Source organism: Carettochelys insculpta, chromosome 1, assembly GCF_033958435.1.
Source record: "Carettochelys insculpta isolate YL-2023 chromosome 1, ASM3395843v1, whole genome shotgun sequence".
Classification (NCBI taxonomy): domain Eukaryota; kingdom Metazoa; phylum Chordata; order Testudines; family Carettochelyidae; genus Carettochelys; species Carettochelys insculpta.
This window is the reverse complement of record NC_134137.1, coordinates 11,503,429-11,523,475: the sequence shown is the minus strand read 5'-3', so window position 1 is coordinate 11,523,475 and position 20,047 is coordinate 11,503,429. Positions and strand designations below refer to the sequence as shown.

At 51.7% G+C, this 20,047-nt stretch overlaps 1 protein-coding gene across 1 annotated transcript; it reads left to right on the top strand.

The window, feature by feature from the left end:
• Positions 1 to 1,262: 1,262 nt before the first annotated feature.
• Positions 1,263 to 12,681, top strand: LOC142003555 (ecto-ADP-ribosyltransferase 5-like). Its single transcript, XM_074980607.1, has 5 exons — positions 1,263 to 1,285; positions 4,047 to 4,290; positions 7,259 to 7,958; positions 9,775 to 9,807; positions 10,804 to 12,681. The coding sequence occupies exons 2-5, from the start codon at positions 4,147 to 4,149 to the stop codon at positions 10,950 to 10,952; spliced, it is 1,026 nt and encodes a 341-aa protein (XP_074836708.1). The 5' UTR covers positions 1,263 to 1,285; positions 4,047 to 4,146; the 3' UTR covers positions 10,953 to 12,681.
• The last annotated feature ends 7,366 nt before the right edge of the window (positions 12,682 to 20,047 follow it).

Sequence of the window (20,047 nt, the reverse complement as noted above, 5' to 3'; positions counted from 1 at the left end):
AACCGACAGCTATATCAGGGTATTTGGGTAGGGTCCCCTCTTAGACGGGAAGGCGCGTGCTCCTCACTGCCAGGGCATATGCTGGGACTGATGGAGTAGGGAGCAGCTGGGTCCTGCTACCCTGGCCATCACCCCCTGGATGGGGACCCATCCTCCTACAGCCATTGTACCACAACTAACTGGATCTTCCATTAGGCCATTGATGCTCATTATCAGGCCACACAGCCCCATGCATCCTCCTTACCACTTCAAATGTTAATTCTGAAGCAAGACCTTCCAGCCCCACTCCGCTCCACTATGAACATTTGGATAAAACTCCAGACTGAAGATGACCCAGAATTTGTGCTCAGCACCAGGGACTAGGTTGCCATGGCAGCACAATGGCCACCCAAGCATTGGGCTAGTCTATCGGCAAGGCCATAACTGAGGTGAGGGCGAGCGACTCACCCGCCCAGGTGCACATTTTGGGGCTGGGGGAAGGGCAAAAAAGGGTGGAGGAAGTGATAGGATCCAGAGCCCCGCAGTGGGATGGGGATCCCTGGGATCCTTCAGGACCTAGTTCCATCACAGCAGGAGTGGGAGCAGAACGCAACAAGACTGTGGGAGTGGGGGCGGGTGTGGCTGGATGGAAGGAGGATTTAAAAAATCATCTTCCCTGAAGGCATGCAACATGAATACCCCAGCCAGCAGCCGCTGCTCTCCAGTTGCCCAGCTCGGAAGGCCATGCCATCGCCAGCAGCGCAGAAGTAACAGCTGCAATAACATGCCATGCTACTTGTGCTGCTACTTGTGGCAGTGGTGCCTTCACAGCTGGATGTCAGGCCAGTGGTCTCAGCTCTCTGGCCACCACGTTCTGGCTAGATTATCCCATACCTCCCTTAGTTCTGTGCTGCCTCAGGCGCATACACACAAGCCGATTAGGATTTCTGGTACCTTGGGCACAAAGAAGTTTCATATTCCCCTTCACTCCCTTGCCATTGGGCTCTGCCCACTGTTTCTCTTCTCCTTACTCCCCTTATCCACCACAATCACAGTGACTTTTTGACTCTCTACCAGGCCTCGTCCAAAACCTATTGATATCAGTAGGTTCTTTCCATTGAGTTCAGCAGGATTTAGATCAGGCCCTTATTGCTAAAAATAATTCCACTCATTGTGAAAGTGAAAGAAAGAGAACGGGGAGGTGTCTTAGCTAAAGGAAGGCCATTTCCTGTGAAAGCAACATTTGCTATTGTATGTAATCTGCAGCCACCTCCTGCCCAGCTCAAGAGCCTGCCAGGGAAGTCAGGTACAGTAATGTTTTCAACGCTTACTCTTTCTTAACCTCCTTACTGACTCCTGTGCTGAGTTTCTCCCTGGACAGCAGGGGGGACTGTGCTTTAGCGCAAGATACAAATCCACTTTGTTTGCTCAAACATTCAGCTTGCAAAAATGGGGAAGTCCATCCCCACCAAACGATAAGGCCTGGCTCTGAGACATGTCCTACGTGGCAGCTAACGAACGACCTCATTCCGCAGTCATTGTACAGACTTCCCAGAGCTCTGTGATCCACGCAGAGCCAGGATACAGATCTGTCGTTTCCCCTCCCCTACTTTAACCTAACCCTCTTTGCTTGTTTTGTGTGTGCCGGCGAATTTAGTGTTTTTAGCTCTATTTGAAGTATTTGGAAAATTAATTAACAACCTAACTTAATTCATTAGCAATGTAATTAATCACAAAAAAGACAATGATACAGCTCTTATCACAGTTACAGCGGTCCACCAACAATGTACTTGAATGGTGCTATGGTCTGGTGAGCCAGGCTATCTTTATTCTCCTTGCAGCTGTACCATTGGCTGCTGTTTGTGACAATGGGAAAGTCACTTTACTTCTCTTTCTCCACTAGCCTTTGTTGATCTCAGACTGCAAACTGCTCAAGGGCGGGACTGCCTTCCTATGTGCAGCCCCGAGCACAATGGGACAACAATCCAGGTTGGGATCACTCGGTGCTTCTGTCGTGCAAATTACAGGAACAGAAGGCAGAATCTGGTGCTTAGACTTAAACAGCTAATATTGGCCGCTGAGTTGATTTTAGATCTCTGATTTGTTACAAGGTTGGAAATGCTTTCAGGGAGAAGCTCCAGAAATATCACAAACCTTAGGCCATTTATAGGAAAGATGTGGATGCACTGGACAGGGTCCAGCGGAGGGCGACCAAAATAATTAGGGGGGAGTAATTAGTCTGCAGAAGAGAAGACTGAGGGGGGACTTGATAACAGCCTTCAACTTACTGAAGGGAAGTTGCAAAGAGGCTGGAGAGAGGCTGTTCACAGCGGTCACAGATGGCAGAACATGGAACAATGGGCTCAAGTTGCGATTGGAAAGGTCCAGGTTGAACATTGGGAAAATCTTTTTCATGAGGAGGGTGGTGAAGCATTGGAATGTTCTACCCAGGGAAGTAGGAAGTCTCACCTTGACAAAGCCCTGGCGGGGCTGATCTGATGGGTTTGGTCCTGCTTAGAGCACGGGGCTGGACTTGATGGTTTTTTTAGGTCTCTTCCAGCTCAATTGTTCTATGATTCTACGAAAACAAAGAAACGACTTTTTTGTCCATATCCACCACATAAAATGTTTTGTCCATGACTATTGTCGTAGCATACAAACATCTCTGTAGGGTCATTGTAAAGAATTGTTCCCTACTGATTCAGCCTTCAAGATCATCAGTTCATAGCATCCGGTGAACCTCCCGGACAGAAAGCAGTTCATCTCTTCCAGTGATCGTCTGGACAGCGGATCCATACCTTCTCTGGGCTCCTAAACCCCAGAATCAAGGTCCCTGCTGGGATTTCCCTTTCAGTTGCTCCTCCACCTGCAGGTGCATAAAATTCTTTGGCACTGACATTTTGCAGTAAAGAATTCCTGCAGCTCCCATAGGTCTGGCTCTAGGCAGGCAGCCTGAAGCCCCATAGTGGTACATGATCAAAGGTGTTCCTCAGCAAACTCCCCTGTGAAAATCGATCTGGTAAGTGTTCGGATCTTGCTTGTCAGACTGGGCTCCCATAGAGAAGTTTCCAAAAAAACAGGTATTGGGAGGGAATATAAGGACTGCTCTTGTAACTTTTAGCCCAGTGGTTAAGGCATTACCTGTGTGGCGGAGTCCACATAACCTGACAAGGCTGGGCCCAGGATGCCTGGGGGGCTGAGGTGATCCTCAACCTCCCCACCTACTGTGGGGTGCTCAATCCTGATTAGCTATTTGCTTGACCCACTGAGCACTGCATTAACTTCCAACCATAGACAATTTATTCAACAGCAGCAGCAGCAAGAGAAATAAGGGAAAAATGGGAAAGGTTAAAAGAACCCACCCTGTGGTCACCAGAAAGGCACAAATAAGTGCCTCTGGGACCTCAGGAAAGTTCACCATCTGTTCCTCACACATCCCAAACCTCCCTCCCAGGCCTGGCTGTGCTGCGATGTTATGGCAGGTCAGACCCCTGCCCTGGCTGTGGTCACATACCCTCAGGGTCTAAGCCTTGGGGCCCTTCCCCAGCATTGGCTCCCCTGTTGGGTTGTGTGTTCCCCTCCGAGTTCAGCCTGCAAGGCCTCTTGTCTGGTGATTTCACCCTGCATTTGCTTTGCACTCCGCAGCCGCACGCTGCCCTTGTTTGCAGTGTTACTTGTGGCACAGCCAGCATCCTCTGTCTTAGCTTTGAGCTCACAGTTACCCCCTTTAGCTTTCTCTTTGGCCTTTCATGTTGGGGCTCAGGCTTTGACTGCAGGTAGTGGGGCTTGAGCTTCACCTTCTGCCCCAGAAAGTCTAATGCCAGCCCTGGTAAACCCATTAAAACAGGGTCCTGACCCACAGTCTGAGAACCCCTGCCGTAAGGTGTGATCCACAGACCTGCCTGGTTTGCTGGGTTCTGTGCAGTCTGCAGTTTAATGGCAATTAGCAGCAGACACAGCAGCGCTGTGCATCATATTTCCAGCATCAAAGACTTGGGATCACCCACCATTACTCCCCAGCCCTTCAGCTGAGGACTGTATTCCAGGGCAAACTGTTTCTGTTGTAGATGGGCTGCGGTCTGTGATACAGCAATTCCTGACTGGGAAATCCCAGTTACTGAATGTGGCACAGTGGAAACAAGAGAATGAGGAGGCTGCTTGGTCTTGATGCGCTCTTCCCCCGTCCCAATCTCCACTGACGTGCCTGATGGATTCTCACGCAGCTTCCCAGGGGATGTTGGAACCATGATGAAGCCTCTGCTGATCCCCTTGACAGTCTTCTATCTTCAAACCTGCCTGGAAATGCCTCAGGTAAGTTGCTGGTGTTCCCGCTCATCAGTGGGTGGGACTCAAACCTCAGAGCATCAATCTCTACTGCAGGAACTAAAGGCCCACGTGCTCCTTATCTGAGGCTGTAGACCAGACTCATTAATCTCTGGGTAAGTGGTCTCGGTGCCATGAGCTGGGACAGAACTCCACGGCCAGGAGGTGTGTGGGTTACATGCTCAAGGCTAGGCAGGCAGCCATGGTGCTTTAAGACCACAGAGATGTACGGCCAGAAGGGACCTTGAGATGACATCTGGTGCAGTCCTCTGGGCTGAGGCTGGACCGGCTGCACTGAGAACATCCCTCACAGCCCCAGGTCACCTTCTGTAGTGGCTGGCAGGGGAACCCAGAGCCTCCCACTAAGCTGGGCTTCCGTCCAAGGACTCTGACCAGCACCCGACGTCTGCTCTGTCAGAATCCTGCTGCTTTGTCCTTGGACTTCCTCCTGCCACAGCCTTTATCCAGTCCACACAACCTCTCCAGCTTCACCTGCTGTCAGGGCTGGGCTCACAGGTCTCCCCTGTGGAATCGCCCAAAACAATCCCAAACCAAAGGAACAAATGAAGCCCAATCCCTGCTCTGCTCAGGCTTTCTCCTCCCACTGCCGGAGGCCTTCCTGTTCCCCTCCCGTCGCTCCACTCTTCACTACCGAGGGAGATGGACTGCAGAGGTCTTTTCTCCCTCTCCCCCAGACTGCAGTCCAAATGCTCCCTTTTATCATCACTGCCTCTGGCCCAAGATAACCTAACCCCAGGCTTCGCTGCCTCCGCTCTGCCAGATCGTCTCCTGGCTCCATGGCTTTCAGTTCTGGCTCCAGGCCTCTGCCCTATCAGCCACTCCAGATGGATTTGATCACCCGAATGAGTGACACCGCTCCAGGGGCCACCCAGCAGCCTCATGGGGCTAAGGCTACTGTTAATGCCTACGTGACCAGCGCTTATTCAACCCACCACAATTGCTGTCATGTTCCGTGGTCGACTGGAGCCTTCCCAGGACACCACCAGCCAGGGAGTTTGCAATGCATGGCTGGCATACAGAGACGACACACCGTGCCTCCTATTGAGATAACTGGGGACTGTTTCTAGGTAGTCCCCTGGGAACTGGATTGGGATCTCAGTCCCCTCTATCTCCCTCCCAGCTACAGCTCTTGTTCCCCCTGCTTTGTCTTCCCTACCACAGCATCCTTTTTCCTGCTTTCCTTCCTAACCTACACCTGCACACTATACAGCTGTCAGGCTAATAAAGTCTCCAGGAAACTAAAATCCTCTCTGTGGCAGTTACAGTGCTCACTTGTCTCTGAATGAGCCAGTCAGGAGTCTGGCCTTGTGCCTCTACTGCTCCTGGGCAGGAATCCTCTGATCCCCACCCCACATTTCGGGCTGAGTATCCCCTGTGCTTCCACACCCACACCAGCTGCATCCAGGCACCTGAGGAGTCAGTGCCCAATGGTGCTTTGTGCCTGGACACCTGGGCTACGTCTACACGTGCAGCCAACATCGAAATAGCTTATTTCGATGTTGCGACATCGAAATAGTCTATTTCGATGAATAACGTCTACACATCCTCCAGGGCCGGCAACGTCGATGTTCAACTTCTACGTTGCTCAGCCCAACATCGAAATAGGCGCAGCGAGGGAACGTCTTCACGTCAAAGTAGCACACATCGAAATAGGGATGCCAGGCACAGCTGCAGACAGGGTCACAGGGCGGACTCAACAGCAAGCCGCTCCCTTAAAGGGCCCCTCCCAGACACAGTTGCACTAAACAACACAAGATACACAGAGCTGACAACTGGTTGCAGACCCTGTGCCTGCAGCATGGATCCCCAGCTGCCGCAGAAGCAGCCAGAAGCCCTGGGCTAAAGGCTGCTGCCCACGGTGACCATAGAGCCCCGCAGGGGCTGGAGAGAGAGCGTCTCTCAACCCCCCAGCTGATGGCCGCCATGGAGGACCCAGCAATTTCGATGTTGCGGGATGCGGATCGTCTACACGGTCCCTACTTCGACGTTGAACGTCGAAGTAGGGCGCTATTCCTATCTCCTCATGAGGTTAGCGACTTCGACGTCTCGCCGCCTAACGTCGAAGTTAACTTCAAAATAGTGCCCGACGCGTGTAGACGCGACGGGCGCTATTTCGAAGTTGGTGCCGCTACTTCGAAGTAGCGTGCACGTGTAGACGCAGCTCTGCTGACACCAAACAAAGGGCTGTTGATTGCGCGGCAGGAACAAATCATTTAGAGAAACAGGATTTTAATATAACCCCCACTCCACACTCACATCAGTCTGACCTAATGGGCTACATCCTCTGGGGCTAATTTGGGCAGGCTTCCTGCATCCCAGCAGCACCTGTGTCTGAGCCTGGCTCCCCTCAACAACTGCCTACCTCCTCTTCAGATAGTGTTAAACCGGCCACTTATCTTCTGCTCATCTGCACTCCCAGCCCTCTTCCTGCCGGGCTGCGAGCAGCTCCACAGGCGAAGTCTACAGGAACTAAAAATCTCCAAGTTAATAGTCCTGGCACTGTCCCCTAACAGCCTCCCAGAGTCTGCTGAGAAGTGGCTTGTCCTGAGCCCTTCTATCCCTTCCTGCTTCTTTTTTCCCCAACAGCCCCTTATTAAACCAAGCTGGTATGTTTGGGAAATATCCCTGTAACCAGACAGAACCGAGCAATTATTACAGGGAAATTTTAAATCCATCATACCACCTCTGCTTCCCTTCTCCCACAAGTTGTGGAAAAAGTGTGATGTTCCCAAGGAACACATGGATTATTCTCCTTATACGTTCCTTCCCCTTCTCCACCTGTAATCTGCCTTGTCTCTTTAGAGCTCTGTTCCTTGGGACCATCTCCGGGGGTGTTTGTACAGGGCTGAGCAGAACTGGGCCCAGCTCCTGGGCAGGCTTGTGAAGCGTTAATGATACAAATGCTAGTGACCCTCTGTTTCTTTTATTCTCCCAGGCAAAACGCCAGGTGCAACTGGACCTGGTGCTCGATGCTTTTGATGACCAATATCTCAGATGTGCTGAGGAAATGGATGACATTGCACCTGCACTGCTAGAGGAAGAAAAGTCCAAGTCCTCCCGGTTTAGCCAGGTGTGGAAAAACTCAGAAATAAAATGGCCAAGTGTGAAAACAGGGATTTCTCTGCCCGCAGGCTTTAAGGATGAGTATGGAATTGCCATAATAGCCTACACGGACAATGACTTTCACAGTGCGCTGAATAAGGCCGTGAGAGAGAATGGGAAATCTCAAGCTCGTTACATGGCCCGTTTCCAGTTCAAAGCCTTTCATTATTATCTGACCCGAGCCCTACAGCTCTTACGAGGGAGCTGTGATGGGATGTATAAAAAGACGGTATACCGGGGGGTTTCTGACACTGAACTTCAGCACCTGGGATCAGGTCACATGAGATTTGGATACTTCGCCTCTTCGTCGTTTGAAAGAGCAGTAGCTGAGAAATTTGGCACGGAGACATTCTTCGCCATCCACACGTGCTTCGGTGTTGAGATCAGGAACTTCTCCCTCTCTCCAGAGGAGGAGGAAGTGTTAATCCCAGTCCACGAGCTATTCCGCGTGTTCCCAGGACAAGGGAGTAACAGCTTTGTCCTCCGGAGCACCAACCGGACCTGCAGCCATTTTAACTGCGCGTACCTGGGCAGTGAGTGCGGGGCTGAGCAGGAGAAACGTTTGGTGGGGCTGTTGGCTGGGGGGAATTTGCAAACCCCCCGTGTAGGGACAGCCGATGAGAGGGATGCTGATGTGGCGATCTGCCACTAGGGCTGGGGAAGCAGGCTGCCACGCCTCTTGCCGCTAGAGAGGGCTCCGCCTGGGGTGGAGGACACTGGGTCTCAAGAGCTCATGGATGACAGAGAAGATACTTAGATGCCATGGCAAGGGGATTATTAGAGAGACAGGTGAAGGCCCCAAACCACCCCAGGTTTCACCCGTCCACCCACCCACCCCGTGTACGGAGTCCTCAGGAGACTGGTAGAACAGCCATGTTTCCTCAGACAGGGCCCGGCAGAGCCATAGGCCGTGGAGAAAAGCGGGCAGGTGGCTTAGCGTGCAGGGGCCCATTATAATGGGCAGCCAGGGCTAAGGGGGACAGTGAAGAACTCCAGAGAGATCTGACCATGCTGGCTGAGGGGGCAACATGACATCAGCTGAAACTCCCGGACACGGATTCAAGGCAACGCACCTTGTGAGATAGAGTATCCCTGGGCGGCTCAGGAGCCGGGCCAGCTCAGAAAGAGGCCAGGCCACCAGTGTGGAGCATTCAGTGGAAATCTCAGGGAAAAACCTTTGTTCAGTGGGCTGCTGGGTCTGCCATGGATGCACCCTTAGGTCATTAGGCGGCATCTTAAACGATGAGATAGGGAATAACGTGAAACCAATATAATACCTTTGTACATATCAGTCGCCCGGGACCCTAGATTTGGTTCTGATTGCCCAGTTCAGCAGCCTGTGGCCCTTTGGGTTCTACGCGTGACCCACAAGATATGTTGTTTACCGTTACCCATGTGCAGGGTTGCCAGATTCTGCTGTTGTTTTGTCCACATGGGGTTTTCCCTACCGGTGTTACAAAAGTGACACACACCTGAAGCAGGGGCAGGTGAGGTGCACGCAGCCTGCACACAACATTGTGGGGGCCATGTGTTACTGTGGGTCTGTCGGCACACCCCACAACTTCTAGGTATGCAAGTGCCGGTAACAAAACTGCCCTAGCCTGGGAGATCATCTCGGTTATGACAGTCTGGCAGCCCACTGAGATGAAGGACGGCCACTTGTGTGGCCCACTCACTAACCGAGGTTGCCCCTCACTGACCTAGCTCTAAAACATTTACCTGCAGGGGGAGAGTGTTCAGAGGAGAGCTAAAAATGATGAGAGAGCTGGGGAGATTTCGAAAGGTGAGCCTGGGATGGTTCAATTAGAGAGCCATAGAAACACGATAGAGATATACAGAACAATAAATAAGACATCGGCAAATGGGGGGGGGGCATTTTCCTTTTCTTATAAAACCAGAATAAAGTGAAGACAACAGATTTTAACTAGTAGTAAGGAATGCCCAGTTATGAAATACTAGTGGACCTCACCAGGTTTCAATTAGGCCAAGAGCCCAGCAGGATTAAAAAAAATAGTCATTGACATAGACAGTGAGGATTTCCTCAGTTAAGCTACATGGGATAAATAGTTATTTAAAGAAGGCTACAAACCGTTTGTTCTGAGGACATAAGACAGTCACTAACTACAAAGGTTATGAAAGATACTTCCCGTAAGTGTGAGTTATTCTAGGGTTTCATGCAGCTTCCCCTGATGTAGCTAGGTCTGACCTCAGTCGGGGACAGAATATCTGGACAGATGGAGCCCATCTGACAGTCCCCATGTTTCTATGCTCCCTTGGAAATAGCAGAAATGAAGCTGAACAATCTACCTAGGCTGACTGTATTTCATTGACCCTCTGTTTGTATCACAGGAGAGAAGGCTGAGCAATGTGCTTACAACTCTGGTAAGAAAGAAACTTTCTCTTTGCATTGTTTGGACAATGACTTGCCCTCTCTCTTGAAGTGCAGAACCGAGAGCAGCCCCAACAGGCAGACATGTGGCATGAAACCAGTTGAGAAACAAATGGGGGTCAATGTTATGTTCGATCTATTTATCTAGGTTCTTGTATGGAGCTCATGGCTCATCTGCATGTCTGTGGCAATTCCATACTCACTTGATTTCAGAAAATAAAATGTAGGGAGAATGACCCTCAGAGCACTGACGATTCAGCTTCATCTCCTTCCTCTTATAACTTGACTCATTCTATCCCCTGTGGAACTATATCCTCCCAAAGGACAAAACAGGATGATTTTTCCTGACAAGTAAAAAATAAAAATCTCAATGAAACATTTTCTTATCAGAATTTGAAAAATTGTCACAAATCAAACCCTTTTGCAGAGATGGCTTGGTTTTTCCACTGTTTGCTGGAACACTGCCTGGGCTCTGGCCAGCTCACCCCCCTGGCTTCTTGGTGGCAACTGCCTAGGAGACACGGTCCCCACGACTTCCAGTGCCCTGACTCTGGGGCAGATTGGTTGATGCACTGCCCCAGAGCCGATGCTCTGTTCCCTTGTCCAGAGAAGTTTGAAATGCTTGTTTGTTTTGCTCCAAGTTGGAACAAAATCAAATCTGGAAATATCAATATCCTCCACAAAATAGAATGGCCCTTCTCTGCCCAGCTCTACGTTTCCCCTAAAGCCAAGAGAAATGGCGTTAACAGGGATCTATGGGATGCATGTCTTTATTACTCATAACTGGAATACTCTGATGTGGCAGACAACAAATCAGAGCCTCTGGGCCTGGCTAGAATGAAATGTGCTCCCCGGGGATTCATAGCAAAGGAGCGAGCAGGCTGAGGTGGCAGGAAGCAGGGGAATATATCACCAGGGAGGTGAACGTCCCAGGCGGGAGTGTCCTGCGGAGGGGAAATGGATTAATGTTGTCCTTCTGGCACACACAGATTCTAGCTGCCCTGGGGAAGGTGTAGCAAGGAGGAGTGGGCACCCGCAGATGGAAAGGGAACAGACCAAGCAGCCTGGTGGCTGGAGCCAGGAGGGCCACGCTCTGCACCCTGGAAGCAGAGGGGCAAGACAGGAGGGGGATCTATGAAAGGCCGGTCCAGCTGGGAGGAGGAAGGAAGCCGCCAGAAGTGAAAGATGCTTCTTCCCTGCTGCTGGAGGCGAGCGCTGAGGAGAACCGCTCTTCATCCAGAGACCAGCAAGAGCCTCCGGGGATCCCCAGGGGTGTCGATACAGAGGAGTTGCTACCACTGCCCTGGGCTGTGCACCCTGAGGCGGTTGCGGATGACCCCTGGATCCAGGTACACCTGACAGGGAGAGAAGGAAGTAGCCCAGGAGAGCCAGGCAGTAGTCTGGGAGGAAGTGAGCCTGAAACCAGGGCAGCGTATTGTGGGTGGATCCCATTGACAAGGCCCTGGGCTGGAGCATGGTAGTACGCATGGATGGAGCTATATCGCCCCTGTCACCCCATCCGAGGGATGGAAGCACGCGCCCATGGAGGCCGGGGGGCTGTCTTCACCTTTCCCCTGAGCCCCACAGACTGTGCGTGGTGCTCACCTCAAACCGGCACCCCACAGGCTGAATGGGTGTTGGCGATTGTATATGTTTATTAGGGATAGTGCCGATAAGGGTTTGTGCTGGTTGCCTTTACCCCCCCGCCATGGCTGCTGGTTACAAGGCTGGTACAATACACAGTCAAATAATCGAAATGGCGTTTGCCACAGGACTCCATTTTGTTCTTAAAAAGGCCTGGCGTGAAAAGCAGGTTCAAACCAGCTGAACTGACTTGGAACTGACCTCAGAATCCTCCTTCCCTGGCTCGATATAAAGAACTGGGTGACATCACTCCAGGGTTGTCCCTTCAGGAGGCAGCTGTGTGCTGCATACAGGATTGAGGCCTGAAGATCCCTGTGACACCAGCCAACACCACCGTCCCTTACCTGAGGTTCCTGAGCATCCATCATCCACCACAGCTCCAAATCCTTCAGCAGCAATGACCATCTCACAGCTGAGGCCCCTGGCTTGTCCTGGACAGTTACTGTGGCCTGAGGGTAGTAGGTCCTGGTCCCACCGTTCATGGCCATCTGACCTATTCATGGACGGTGTCTGACTATCCATTAGTCTATATTTGTATATTAGGGGTTTTGTTGATTCTTTTGTCAAGGAGGCTTATTTAGGGCCCAAGCTTCAAGCTCTGCTGCAGTCGCTGTTGCTGGGTTTTATCTGTGCTGGTATTTGCTTATGTTTTCCCATATAATCCAATTTACGTGATCAGACACTAATGGAGCATTTACCTGTTTGGAACACACCTTTTGTCTCCTTATCCTTTGCACCTCATTGATAAGGGAAGGTGGGACATCTGCTTCCAATACGTGGATTATGTGATCTATCGCTGTTTTGATTTTCTCCTTGCTTACATGGGGTACTCACTTCAGGCAGTGTTCCCTATAATCTGGGCACTTGTGTGGCCACTCAGGAAAGAGTCAAATACCACCCAGGTGATGAGCAGAGCACCCATAGCTCAGTTTTTGGTTTCTATGGGTGGTGCACATTGACACATGCTTTGGTGCACTTTAAAATTTATTCCACACATGGATGGAAAAGATTAGAGGGAACATTGCTCTCAGGGCTGGAATAGAGCAAGGGCTCTCAACCTTTGCAGACTACTGCACCTCCTTCTGGAGTCTGATATGCCTTGTGGACCCCAGGTTTCTGCTCACTTAAAACTACTTGCTCACACCATCAGACACAGAAATTAAGGCTGTCGGTTATTCGAAGTTGATGCACATAATTGACTCAGAAATTAATTAATAGTTAAAAATGAATAATCACTATTGAAGGCCAGTTGAAATGTATTAAATATTTTGATGTTTTTCTACATTTTCAAATATGTTGATTTCTATTACAATGCAAAATACTAAGCACATAATGCTCACGTTATAGTTCTAGAAGATTTACTTAACATCACTGGGGTTCTTAACTTCCTTAAAGTGTGGGCTTTTTCGGAAAATACAACGCAAATGCACAGGTTTCTTTTAAATCATTGCTCTGGGGTGTGGCTGGGCAGGAGGGGGTCAGAATGCAGGCTACCTGGGCAAGGAGGATTACCCCACCGCTGTCTCACTGCCCCTTCTTGAAGCCAAGTGAGAGGCACCTCTTCATGGCTGCTGCAGCGCCAGCAGGCACAGTTGAGGGACAGTTCATGTCTGCCTGCTGGGGCAGGTCCCAGAAGGCTTCAAACCCCCAAATAAATCCATCCCTCTCCGTGAAAAAGAATTGTATCGGGAGGGCTTACTAGGTAAGCCTAGGGTGACCACATTGCCCTATGGCAAATATGGGACACCCGCCTTGGAGGATGGGAGGCTGCTGTTTCATGTCAGGGCTCCTCAGCGATGAGGACAGCTGCCCCACAGTGAGGCACCAGGGATGGGGTCCTGCAGCCTCCTGATGAGGGGGAGTGGAGGATGGGAGCTCCACAACCTCTCAGCAGGGCGGCACCAGGGAATGAAGAGGGCGCACCGTGGCAGAACTCACCGGCAATGGGGGCTGCCTCTGTGGGGTGCCAGGGAATGGGGCAGCCGCCCAGCAGAGGAGCTTCCTGGCAGTGGGGGCTGCTGCCTTGAGACACCAGCCACCAGGGAACAGAAGCCCCACAAAATATGGGACAGTTTGCCCATTTTCTTAACAAAAGTCGGGATGCCTGTGAGACAGCTTAAATAAGGGTCTGTCCTGGGAAAAACGGGGTGGATGGTCACCTTTGCTAAGCCCCCTTTATTAATGAAAGAGAAATATACACAGTAGTGGCTCTTCCCAGGTAATAACAGTTTACACTGGGTTTGATTATCATCATAGAATCCTTGGGCTGGAAGGACCTCAGGAGTTCATGGAGTCCAGCCCTGCAAATTTTATTGAACTGGAAGGGACCTCCCAGAGGTCATTGCACTCACAACAGGACCCACCACCTCGCCCCCATCAGATTGTTTTAATCTAACCTGCCCCAGCACCTTGAAAGACCCTCTCAAGAATTGAACTCAAAACCTTGTGTTGACAAGACCACCCCGCAAACTCAAGAGCATTTGTTAAGCAAAACAGTCAGATTTAAATGGTTCTAGAGAAGGACAAATGGATCAAAATGAGTTACCAAATTAAATAAAGAGCAAATGCATAGCTAATTCTATTCTCCTAAAAATCTAGTTACTTGTGAGGTCTTACCCTAAATAGTTATTCTTATATCAGGTGAGTTCTTCAGGTGAGAAATGATCTTATTCTGACCTGGGTCTCCAGTAAAATTCTCTGTTTTCCTTAGGGTGTGTTAAGCAACTTCCAAGGTAGGCTGAAGACAAAAGACAGAGGAATGCCCAAGGTCCCTGTCAGGAATGAATGCCTGTAAAAGGTTAATCCTTAGAGACATCTCTATGGGGTATAGCCAGGTGAGCCAATGGGGAAGAGAAATCCTTTTTTTTTTGACTGGGAACAATTGCAGGCTAAGGGGTCTTTGTCTGGGTTCTGCAACTGGAGCAGGGAGGGACCAAAAATGCTGATGACTCCAGTAAATATCCTGGCCACATCATAATCAGGGCACAGAGATGCAAGTAGAAAGGAAATGTTTAGTTAGACGCGATCAGGTTATTTTTATTTTGAGTTTAATGTGAAGTTTAACAGTCTTGTTAATGATTTTTCCCCTGTACTCTGTAACTTCTGAGCTGAATCCCAGGGAAGTAATTTGCTGTGCTCTAATATGAATAATTTTTAGCTGCTTTAACTACATCTAGCAGCTAAGTATGCTCATTTACTGTCTTGGTATTTTTCCATCTTTGGTTTTGTGACTAAATTACCTTTTTTAAGATAATGATATGATTTTCGGTGTCCTAGAGATGTGTCTGTGTAAACGCCTGACAAAAGCGAGGTCAGCTTGATTGTTTCCAAGCTATCTCCTAAGTAAAGGGTGAAGCCTGGGGGTTACCCCGCAGGGAGATATCCAGGTGTGTCTTCCTGAGTTTTAAGGGGGGCTTTGGCACCTGGTGGTGGTGGTGGCAATTACACCCGGCCCGTCAGGCTCAGGGAATCTGTGACCTTGGGGAGATTTTTTTAAGCAGAGCCTATAGAGACAAGGTATTTTTAAGGTTGTTGCGGGCCCTGCTTTCTGCAGTCGGAGTGGAGAGGCAGCCCTGACAGTCTCTATGTACCTTTCCCCTGTGGGGTGAATTTCATTGTTCTCTTCATGTAACTGGATACTCCGGTATGGAGACTATCACATGAACAGGTCACGTGTCCAAGTCCTTTTTCAGCAATCAGCCATTGCCTTCGCCCTGGATTGCATGTTCCTCGACAAGTTCCTCAGAGGTGTCTTGACACCCATTAAGCGGCTACGTAGAGTTACCCCGCCCACAAAATGAACACTCGCTATAGGGGAGCCACAGCTCCTATAGAGGTCTTCACAGAGACAAACATTTGGAACACAAATATATATACAAGTATCAGAGAGGTAGCTGAGTTAGTCTGTATCTTCTAAAACAACAAGAAGTCCTGTGGCACCTTATAGACTAACCGATATTTTGGAGCATCAGCTTTCGTGGGCAAAGACCCACTTCGTCAGATGAAGCGGGTCTTAGCCCACGAAAGCTGATGCTCCAAAATATCGGTTAGTCTATAAGGTGCCACAGGACTTCTTGTTGTTTTTAAATATATACACAATACTGGTAAGTTCAACTACAAAAATGATACATGCACAAGAATAGGATTTACAGTTTCATCAGGTTATAATGTTAAAAATCGGACGTCACAAGCCGCCTTTCATTCAAAGCATTTTTGAGTTATGCATATTTATATTCATCACCCATTTTAATAAGGCATGGGTTGGGGGGTCCATCACAGTTTCCCCATGGGAGGAACTTCAGCCTCCTCACACAGAAGAGCACATTTCATAGGGGAGACCAGATTTGACGGGCTGATGCATTTTTCACAGACATGAATTCGGCAGGGCCCTATTCATGGGCGATATAATCTGACAAGGAATCTTGAGCTGCAGGGCGCAAAGTGAGTACGAGGTACCCGAACTAGCCCAGGGGGTTTTGACTAGTTAGCCAAAATCTCAACTTTCTGCTAGCCAAGAGCAGACATTTTCTGATGAGCTCTAAATCCGCAGAGGGCAGCCTGAGGGGACCCCCGTTGGGTATTTCAGGCAGGGAGCACTGTAACTGAGGTGCGTGGCTGAGTATGTGCCCGAAATCATCCCATTTCCTTCAGTAACCCTGTGTCTGTATGTGCCCCTTCCTTTCGAAAGGGGCATGTTAATGAACGGGTTCAAAAGATGCTAATGAGGCTCTGCAATGAATATGCAGCGCCTCATTAGCATACTGGCATCCACGGTGATTCAAAAGTGCGGCTTTTCGAATCACGCGCTGCCCGTGGAGACAGGACCTTCCAAAAGGACCCCCCCCCAGTTGTAGAAAGCCCTTCTTGCTAACACCAGATAGGAAGAATCATAGAATCATAGAACACTAGGACTGGAAGGGACCTCGAGAGGCCATCGAGTCCAGCCCCCTGCCCCAGTGGCAGGGTCAAGTGCTGTCTAGACCATCCCTGATAGACATCTATCTAACCTGGTCTTAAATATTTCCAGCGATGGAGATTCCACAACCTCCCTTGGCAATTTATTCCACTGTTTGACCACCCTGACAGTTAGGAACTTTTTCCTCATGTGCAGCCTAAACCTCCCTTGCTGCAGTTTAAGCCCGTTGCCTCTTGTTCTGTCCTCAGAGGCCAAGAAGAACAAGTTTTCTCCTTCCTCCTTATGACTCCCTTTTAGATACCTGAAAACCGCTATCATGTCTCCCCTCAATCTTCTCTTTTCCAAACTAAACAAGCCCAGTTCTCTCAGCCTTTCTTCATAGGTCATGTTCTCTAGACCTTTGATCTAGACGGAGGCCGAGATCTGGGACCTGCTGGGGCTCTGGAGCGAGGAGGAGGTGCTCTAGGTAATGGGGAGCAAGAGGGGGAACGCGGATGCATTTGCTCGGCTGGCCGAGGGCCTGGCCACCCGGGGTCACCCTGCCCGCACTCCTGACCATGTCAGGAGTAAGGTCAAGGAGCTGCGGCAGGGTTACGCCCGGGCCCGGGATGCGGCCAGTTGATCTGGGGCCGCCCCGGTCACTTGCCCTTTTTACAGGGAGCTCAGGGAAATCCTGGGCCCCCGGCACGCCTCCTCCCCGCCGGCCACTCTTGACACCGTGGCCGACGAGCCCCAGCAGGCCCCAGAGGCGGAGTCCTCCCCTGAGGTAAGCCCTGCACCCCGGGGGCCCCCCCAGGAGCCCAACCGTGGGACACTGGAGGAGGAGGAGGGGGAATCCTCCTCCAGCGATGAGGGGGCTGCACATCGTCCTGCCTTCCCGGAGCTCCAGCAGGGCATCCGCCCAGAGGGTGTCCCCCAACCGTGGGAGCGGACCGTCAGGTATGTACCCCCCCCGGTGCACGCCCCCGGGGTTGGGGGCAGGGACAACAGACATGACCAGGGCCCTCCACATGCCCAGATGACCATGGCCCCAAGGACAGCAGTGGCATGTCCCTCAGAAGAGTGCATCCAGCCCCTGCCCCCCAGCACGACAGTGCCATGCCCCATCCCTGCGGATGGGGGGAGCGGAACCTAGGGTCCCCCGGGGGAGGGTGTGGGACATGTGGAAGTATAACATTGTATAAGTATAACGTTGTATAAGGGGAAATGCTGGATACATTGTATATGAGAGGGCATGCCAAAACATGTTACAAAGTATCTGAGGGAGCACACGTAGGGACAGTTAGCTTTTGAATGGAGAAGCAATTAAGATGAAGCCAGCACGTCTAAGAAGCAGGCATCAGAATGGAAGGTGTAAAGGGCAATTAGTTAAGTTAACTGGAAGCTGTTAAAGGAGATTGTTAAGGGTGGCAGGTAATTGAAGATACGTGACTGGTCTCAGGGATCTCGAAGGGTGGTGACTAAAATCTTTTTCTTCTTTTGTCTGTAACTTCTCTGTAACTTGTTCTCCAAAAAACTGTATAAATTAAGAGACACAAGCCCCACTTGAGGGGCTCACTTCTAAATGTATTAGCAGAGCGGCTTTGCTAATAAAACAGAGTGGTCTGATAAATTGTGAGTCTGAGTCAAACTTTGACAGACACCCATCAGCAGCAGCAGCATCTCCCAGGGACGGGGATGGGGAACCAGCAGCAGAGGGGTGGGGGGACAAGGGCCATGGCTCGGGGCCCACACTAACAGCTGTCTCCACTCTTCTTCCCCCTGTGTTCCACAGCTGCACCATCGGAGGGCCCGGAGAGCGCCGGCGAGGTGTCAGTGGTCCTGGAGAGCCCACCAGGGCCATCACTGCAGGCCAGCCCCTCGGCGGAGCACCAACCAGCCCCAGGGCAGGGACGACGGTGGACCCAGCACCACCACCGGACGGCAACGGACCCCCAGCTGCTGGTGATCCTCCAGCAGCAGCTGGAGGTCTTGGAGCAGCGCCTGCAGGTGGACGAGCGGGGCCTCCATCTGCAGGAGTGGGTGCTGGCCTGGTGCCAGGAGGCATGGGAGGGCCTTTATGCGCACGTTTGAGCGCATCGTGGACTACCTGGCCCCCCCATGCTGCGCCAGCCGCCGCTGTGCCCGCTGTGCCCGCTCTGCCTGCTCCACCCGCCACTCCACCCGCTGCTCCACCTGCCATCTCACTGCCGTCCACCACTGAGGGGCCTTCCGCCGAGGGGGACCTGGGGCCTGCTGATACCAGCCGGCCGTATCTGCCGGTTCGTCCGGCCCCCAGCCAGCCCCGGCCAGGGCTGAGGCCGAGGTGAGGGTCGCACCTGCCAACCCCCAGTGCTGGACTTTAGGGGGTGCGGGGCCCAGGACGTGGCCCCCCCCCTTTGTACATATCCCCTTTATGTTGTATATAGTTTGTATTAGACCCCTGTTATTTTATGATACCTGCCCCCCCATGTAAATAGTTCTCCCCTTCCTTGTGTTCCACTGTTTGTTTATCATATAATATTTATATTTGTAGTAATAATATAATAAGAATTCACCGTTTTGTGGTTTCATGAACAATAGGTCTATTTTTATTTGCAAGAAAAGTGTGTGGGGGGGTGCTCTTGGGTGCTCTGTGGTGTGGGCGTAGGGGCAGGGAGTGTTGTGGAGGATGTGGGGGTGCAGTGTGGGGCCTGCCAGCATTCACCCTGCAGCCTGGCCGAAATGGGCCCGCAGGGCATCCCGGACCTGGATCCCCTTGGGGTCCACCTGGCAACTGGGGTCAGCGGGTGGCTGCATGTCAGCCCTGCCAGCCTCCACAGCCCAGCCCTGAAAGAATGCCCCCCCCTTGCTTTCCACCAGGTTGTGGAGGGCGCTGCACGTGCCCACAATCTGGGGGATGTTGGTGGGGCCCGCATCAAGGCGGGTGAGGAGACACCTCCAGCGCCCTTTGAGGCGGCCAAATGTGCGCTCCACCACCTGGTGCGCATGGTTCAGGCGCGTGTTGAAGCGCTCCTGGCTGGCTGTGAGATGGCCCACGTAAGGGTGCATGAGCCAGGGCCAGAGGGGGTATGCCGCGTCTGCGACAACGCAGAGGGGCATCGTGGTATCCCCCACAGGGATCTCCCACTGGGGGATGTAGGTCCCCGCCTCCAGGCGGTAGCACAGGCCCAAATTCCTGAACACACGGGCGTCGTGGGTGCTGCCAGGCCACTCAACATAAATGTCCAGGAAGCGGCCCTGGCTGTCCACCAAGGCCTGGAGGACCACCGAATGGTAGCCCTTCCTGTTCAGGAAGCGTCCTCCGCTGTGCTCTGGAGCTCGGATGGGGATATGAGTCCCATCCAGAGCCCCGAAGCAATTTGGGAAGCCCAGGGTGGCAAACCCCGCAATGGCGGCATCCAGGTCCCCAAGCCGCACGAGCCTGTGGAGGAGCAGGGCGTTGATGGCGCGGACGACCTGCAGGGGAAGGACATGAGAGAGCACCAATAAGGGGTGTGCAGGGTGTGTCTGGCCCTCCCCTGCCAGGGCTCCCCTGGCAGACATCCCCTCCCCTGCCAGGGCTGCCTCCCCCTCCCCCCATGGGTCCTCTTCCCTCCATGAGGACAGCCCCGACTGTGGTCTTGCCGATGCCAAACTGCTGCCCCACGGATTGGTAGCTGTCTGGAGTGGCCAGCTTCCAGACAGTGATGCCG

What these genes read in the sequence shown, in the direction of transcription:
- LOC142003555 (XM_074980607.1), top strand. Translation starts at nt 4,147, where the DNA reads ATGCGCTCTTCCCCCGTCCCAATCTCCACTGACGTGCCTGATGGATTC. An exon ending in CCTGCCTGGAAATGCCTCAG is followed by an intron (nt 4,291 to 7,258) that starts GTAAGTTGCTGG and finishes TTATTCTCCCAG; the next exon opens with GCAAAACGCCAGGTGCAACT. An exon ending in GCAATGTGCTTACAACTCTG is followed by an intron (nt 9,808 to 10,803) that starts GTAAGAAAGAAA and finishes TGGCACACACAG; the next exon opens with ATTCTAGCTGCCCTGGGGAA.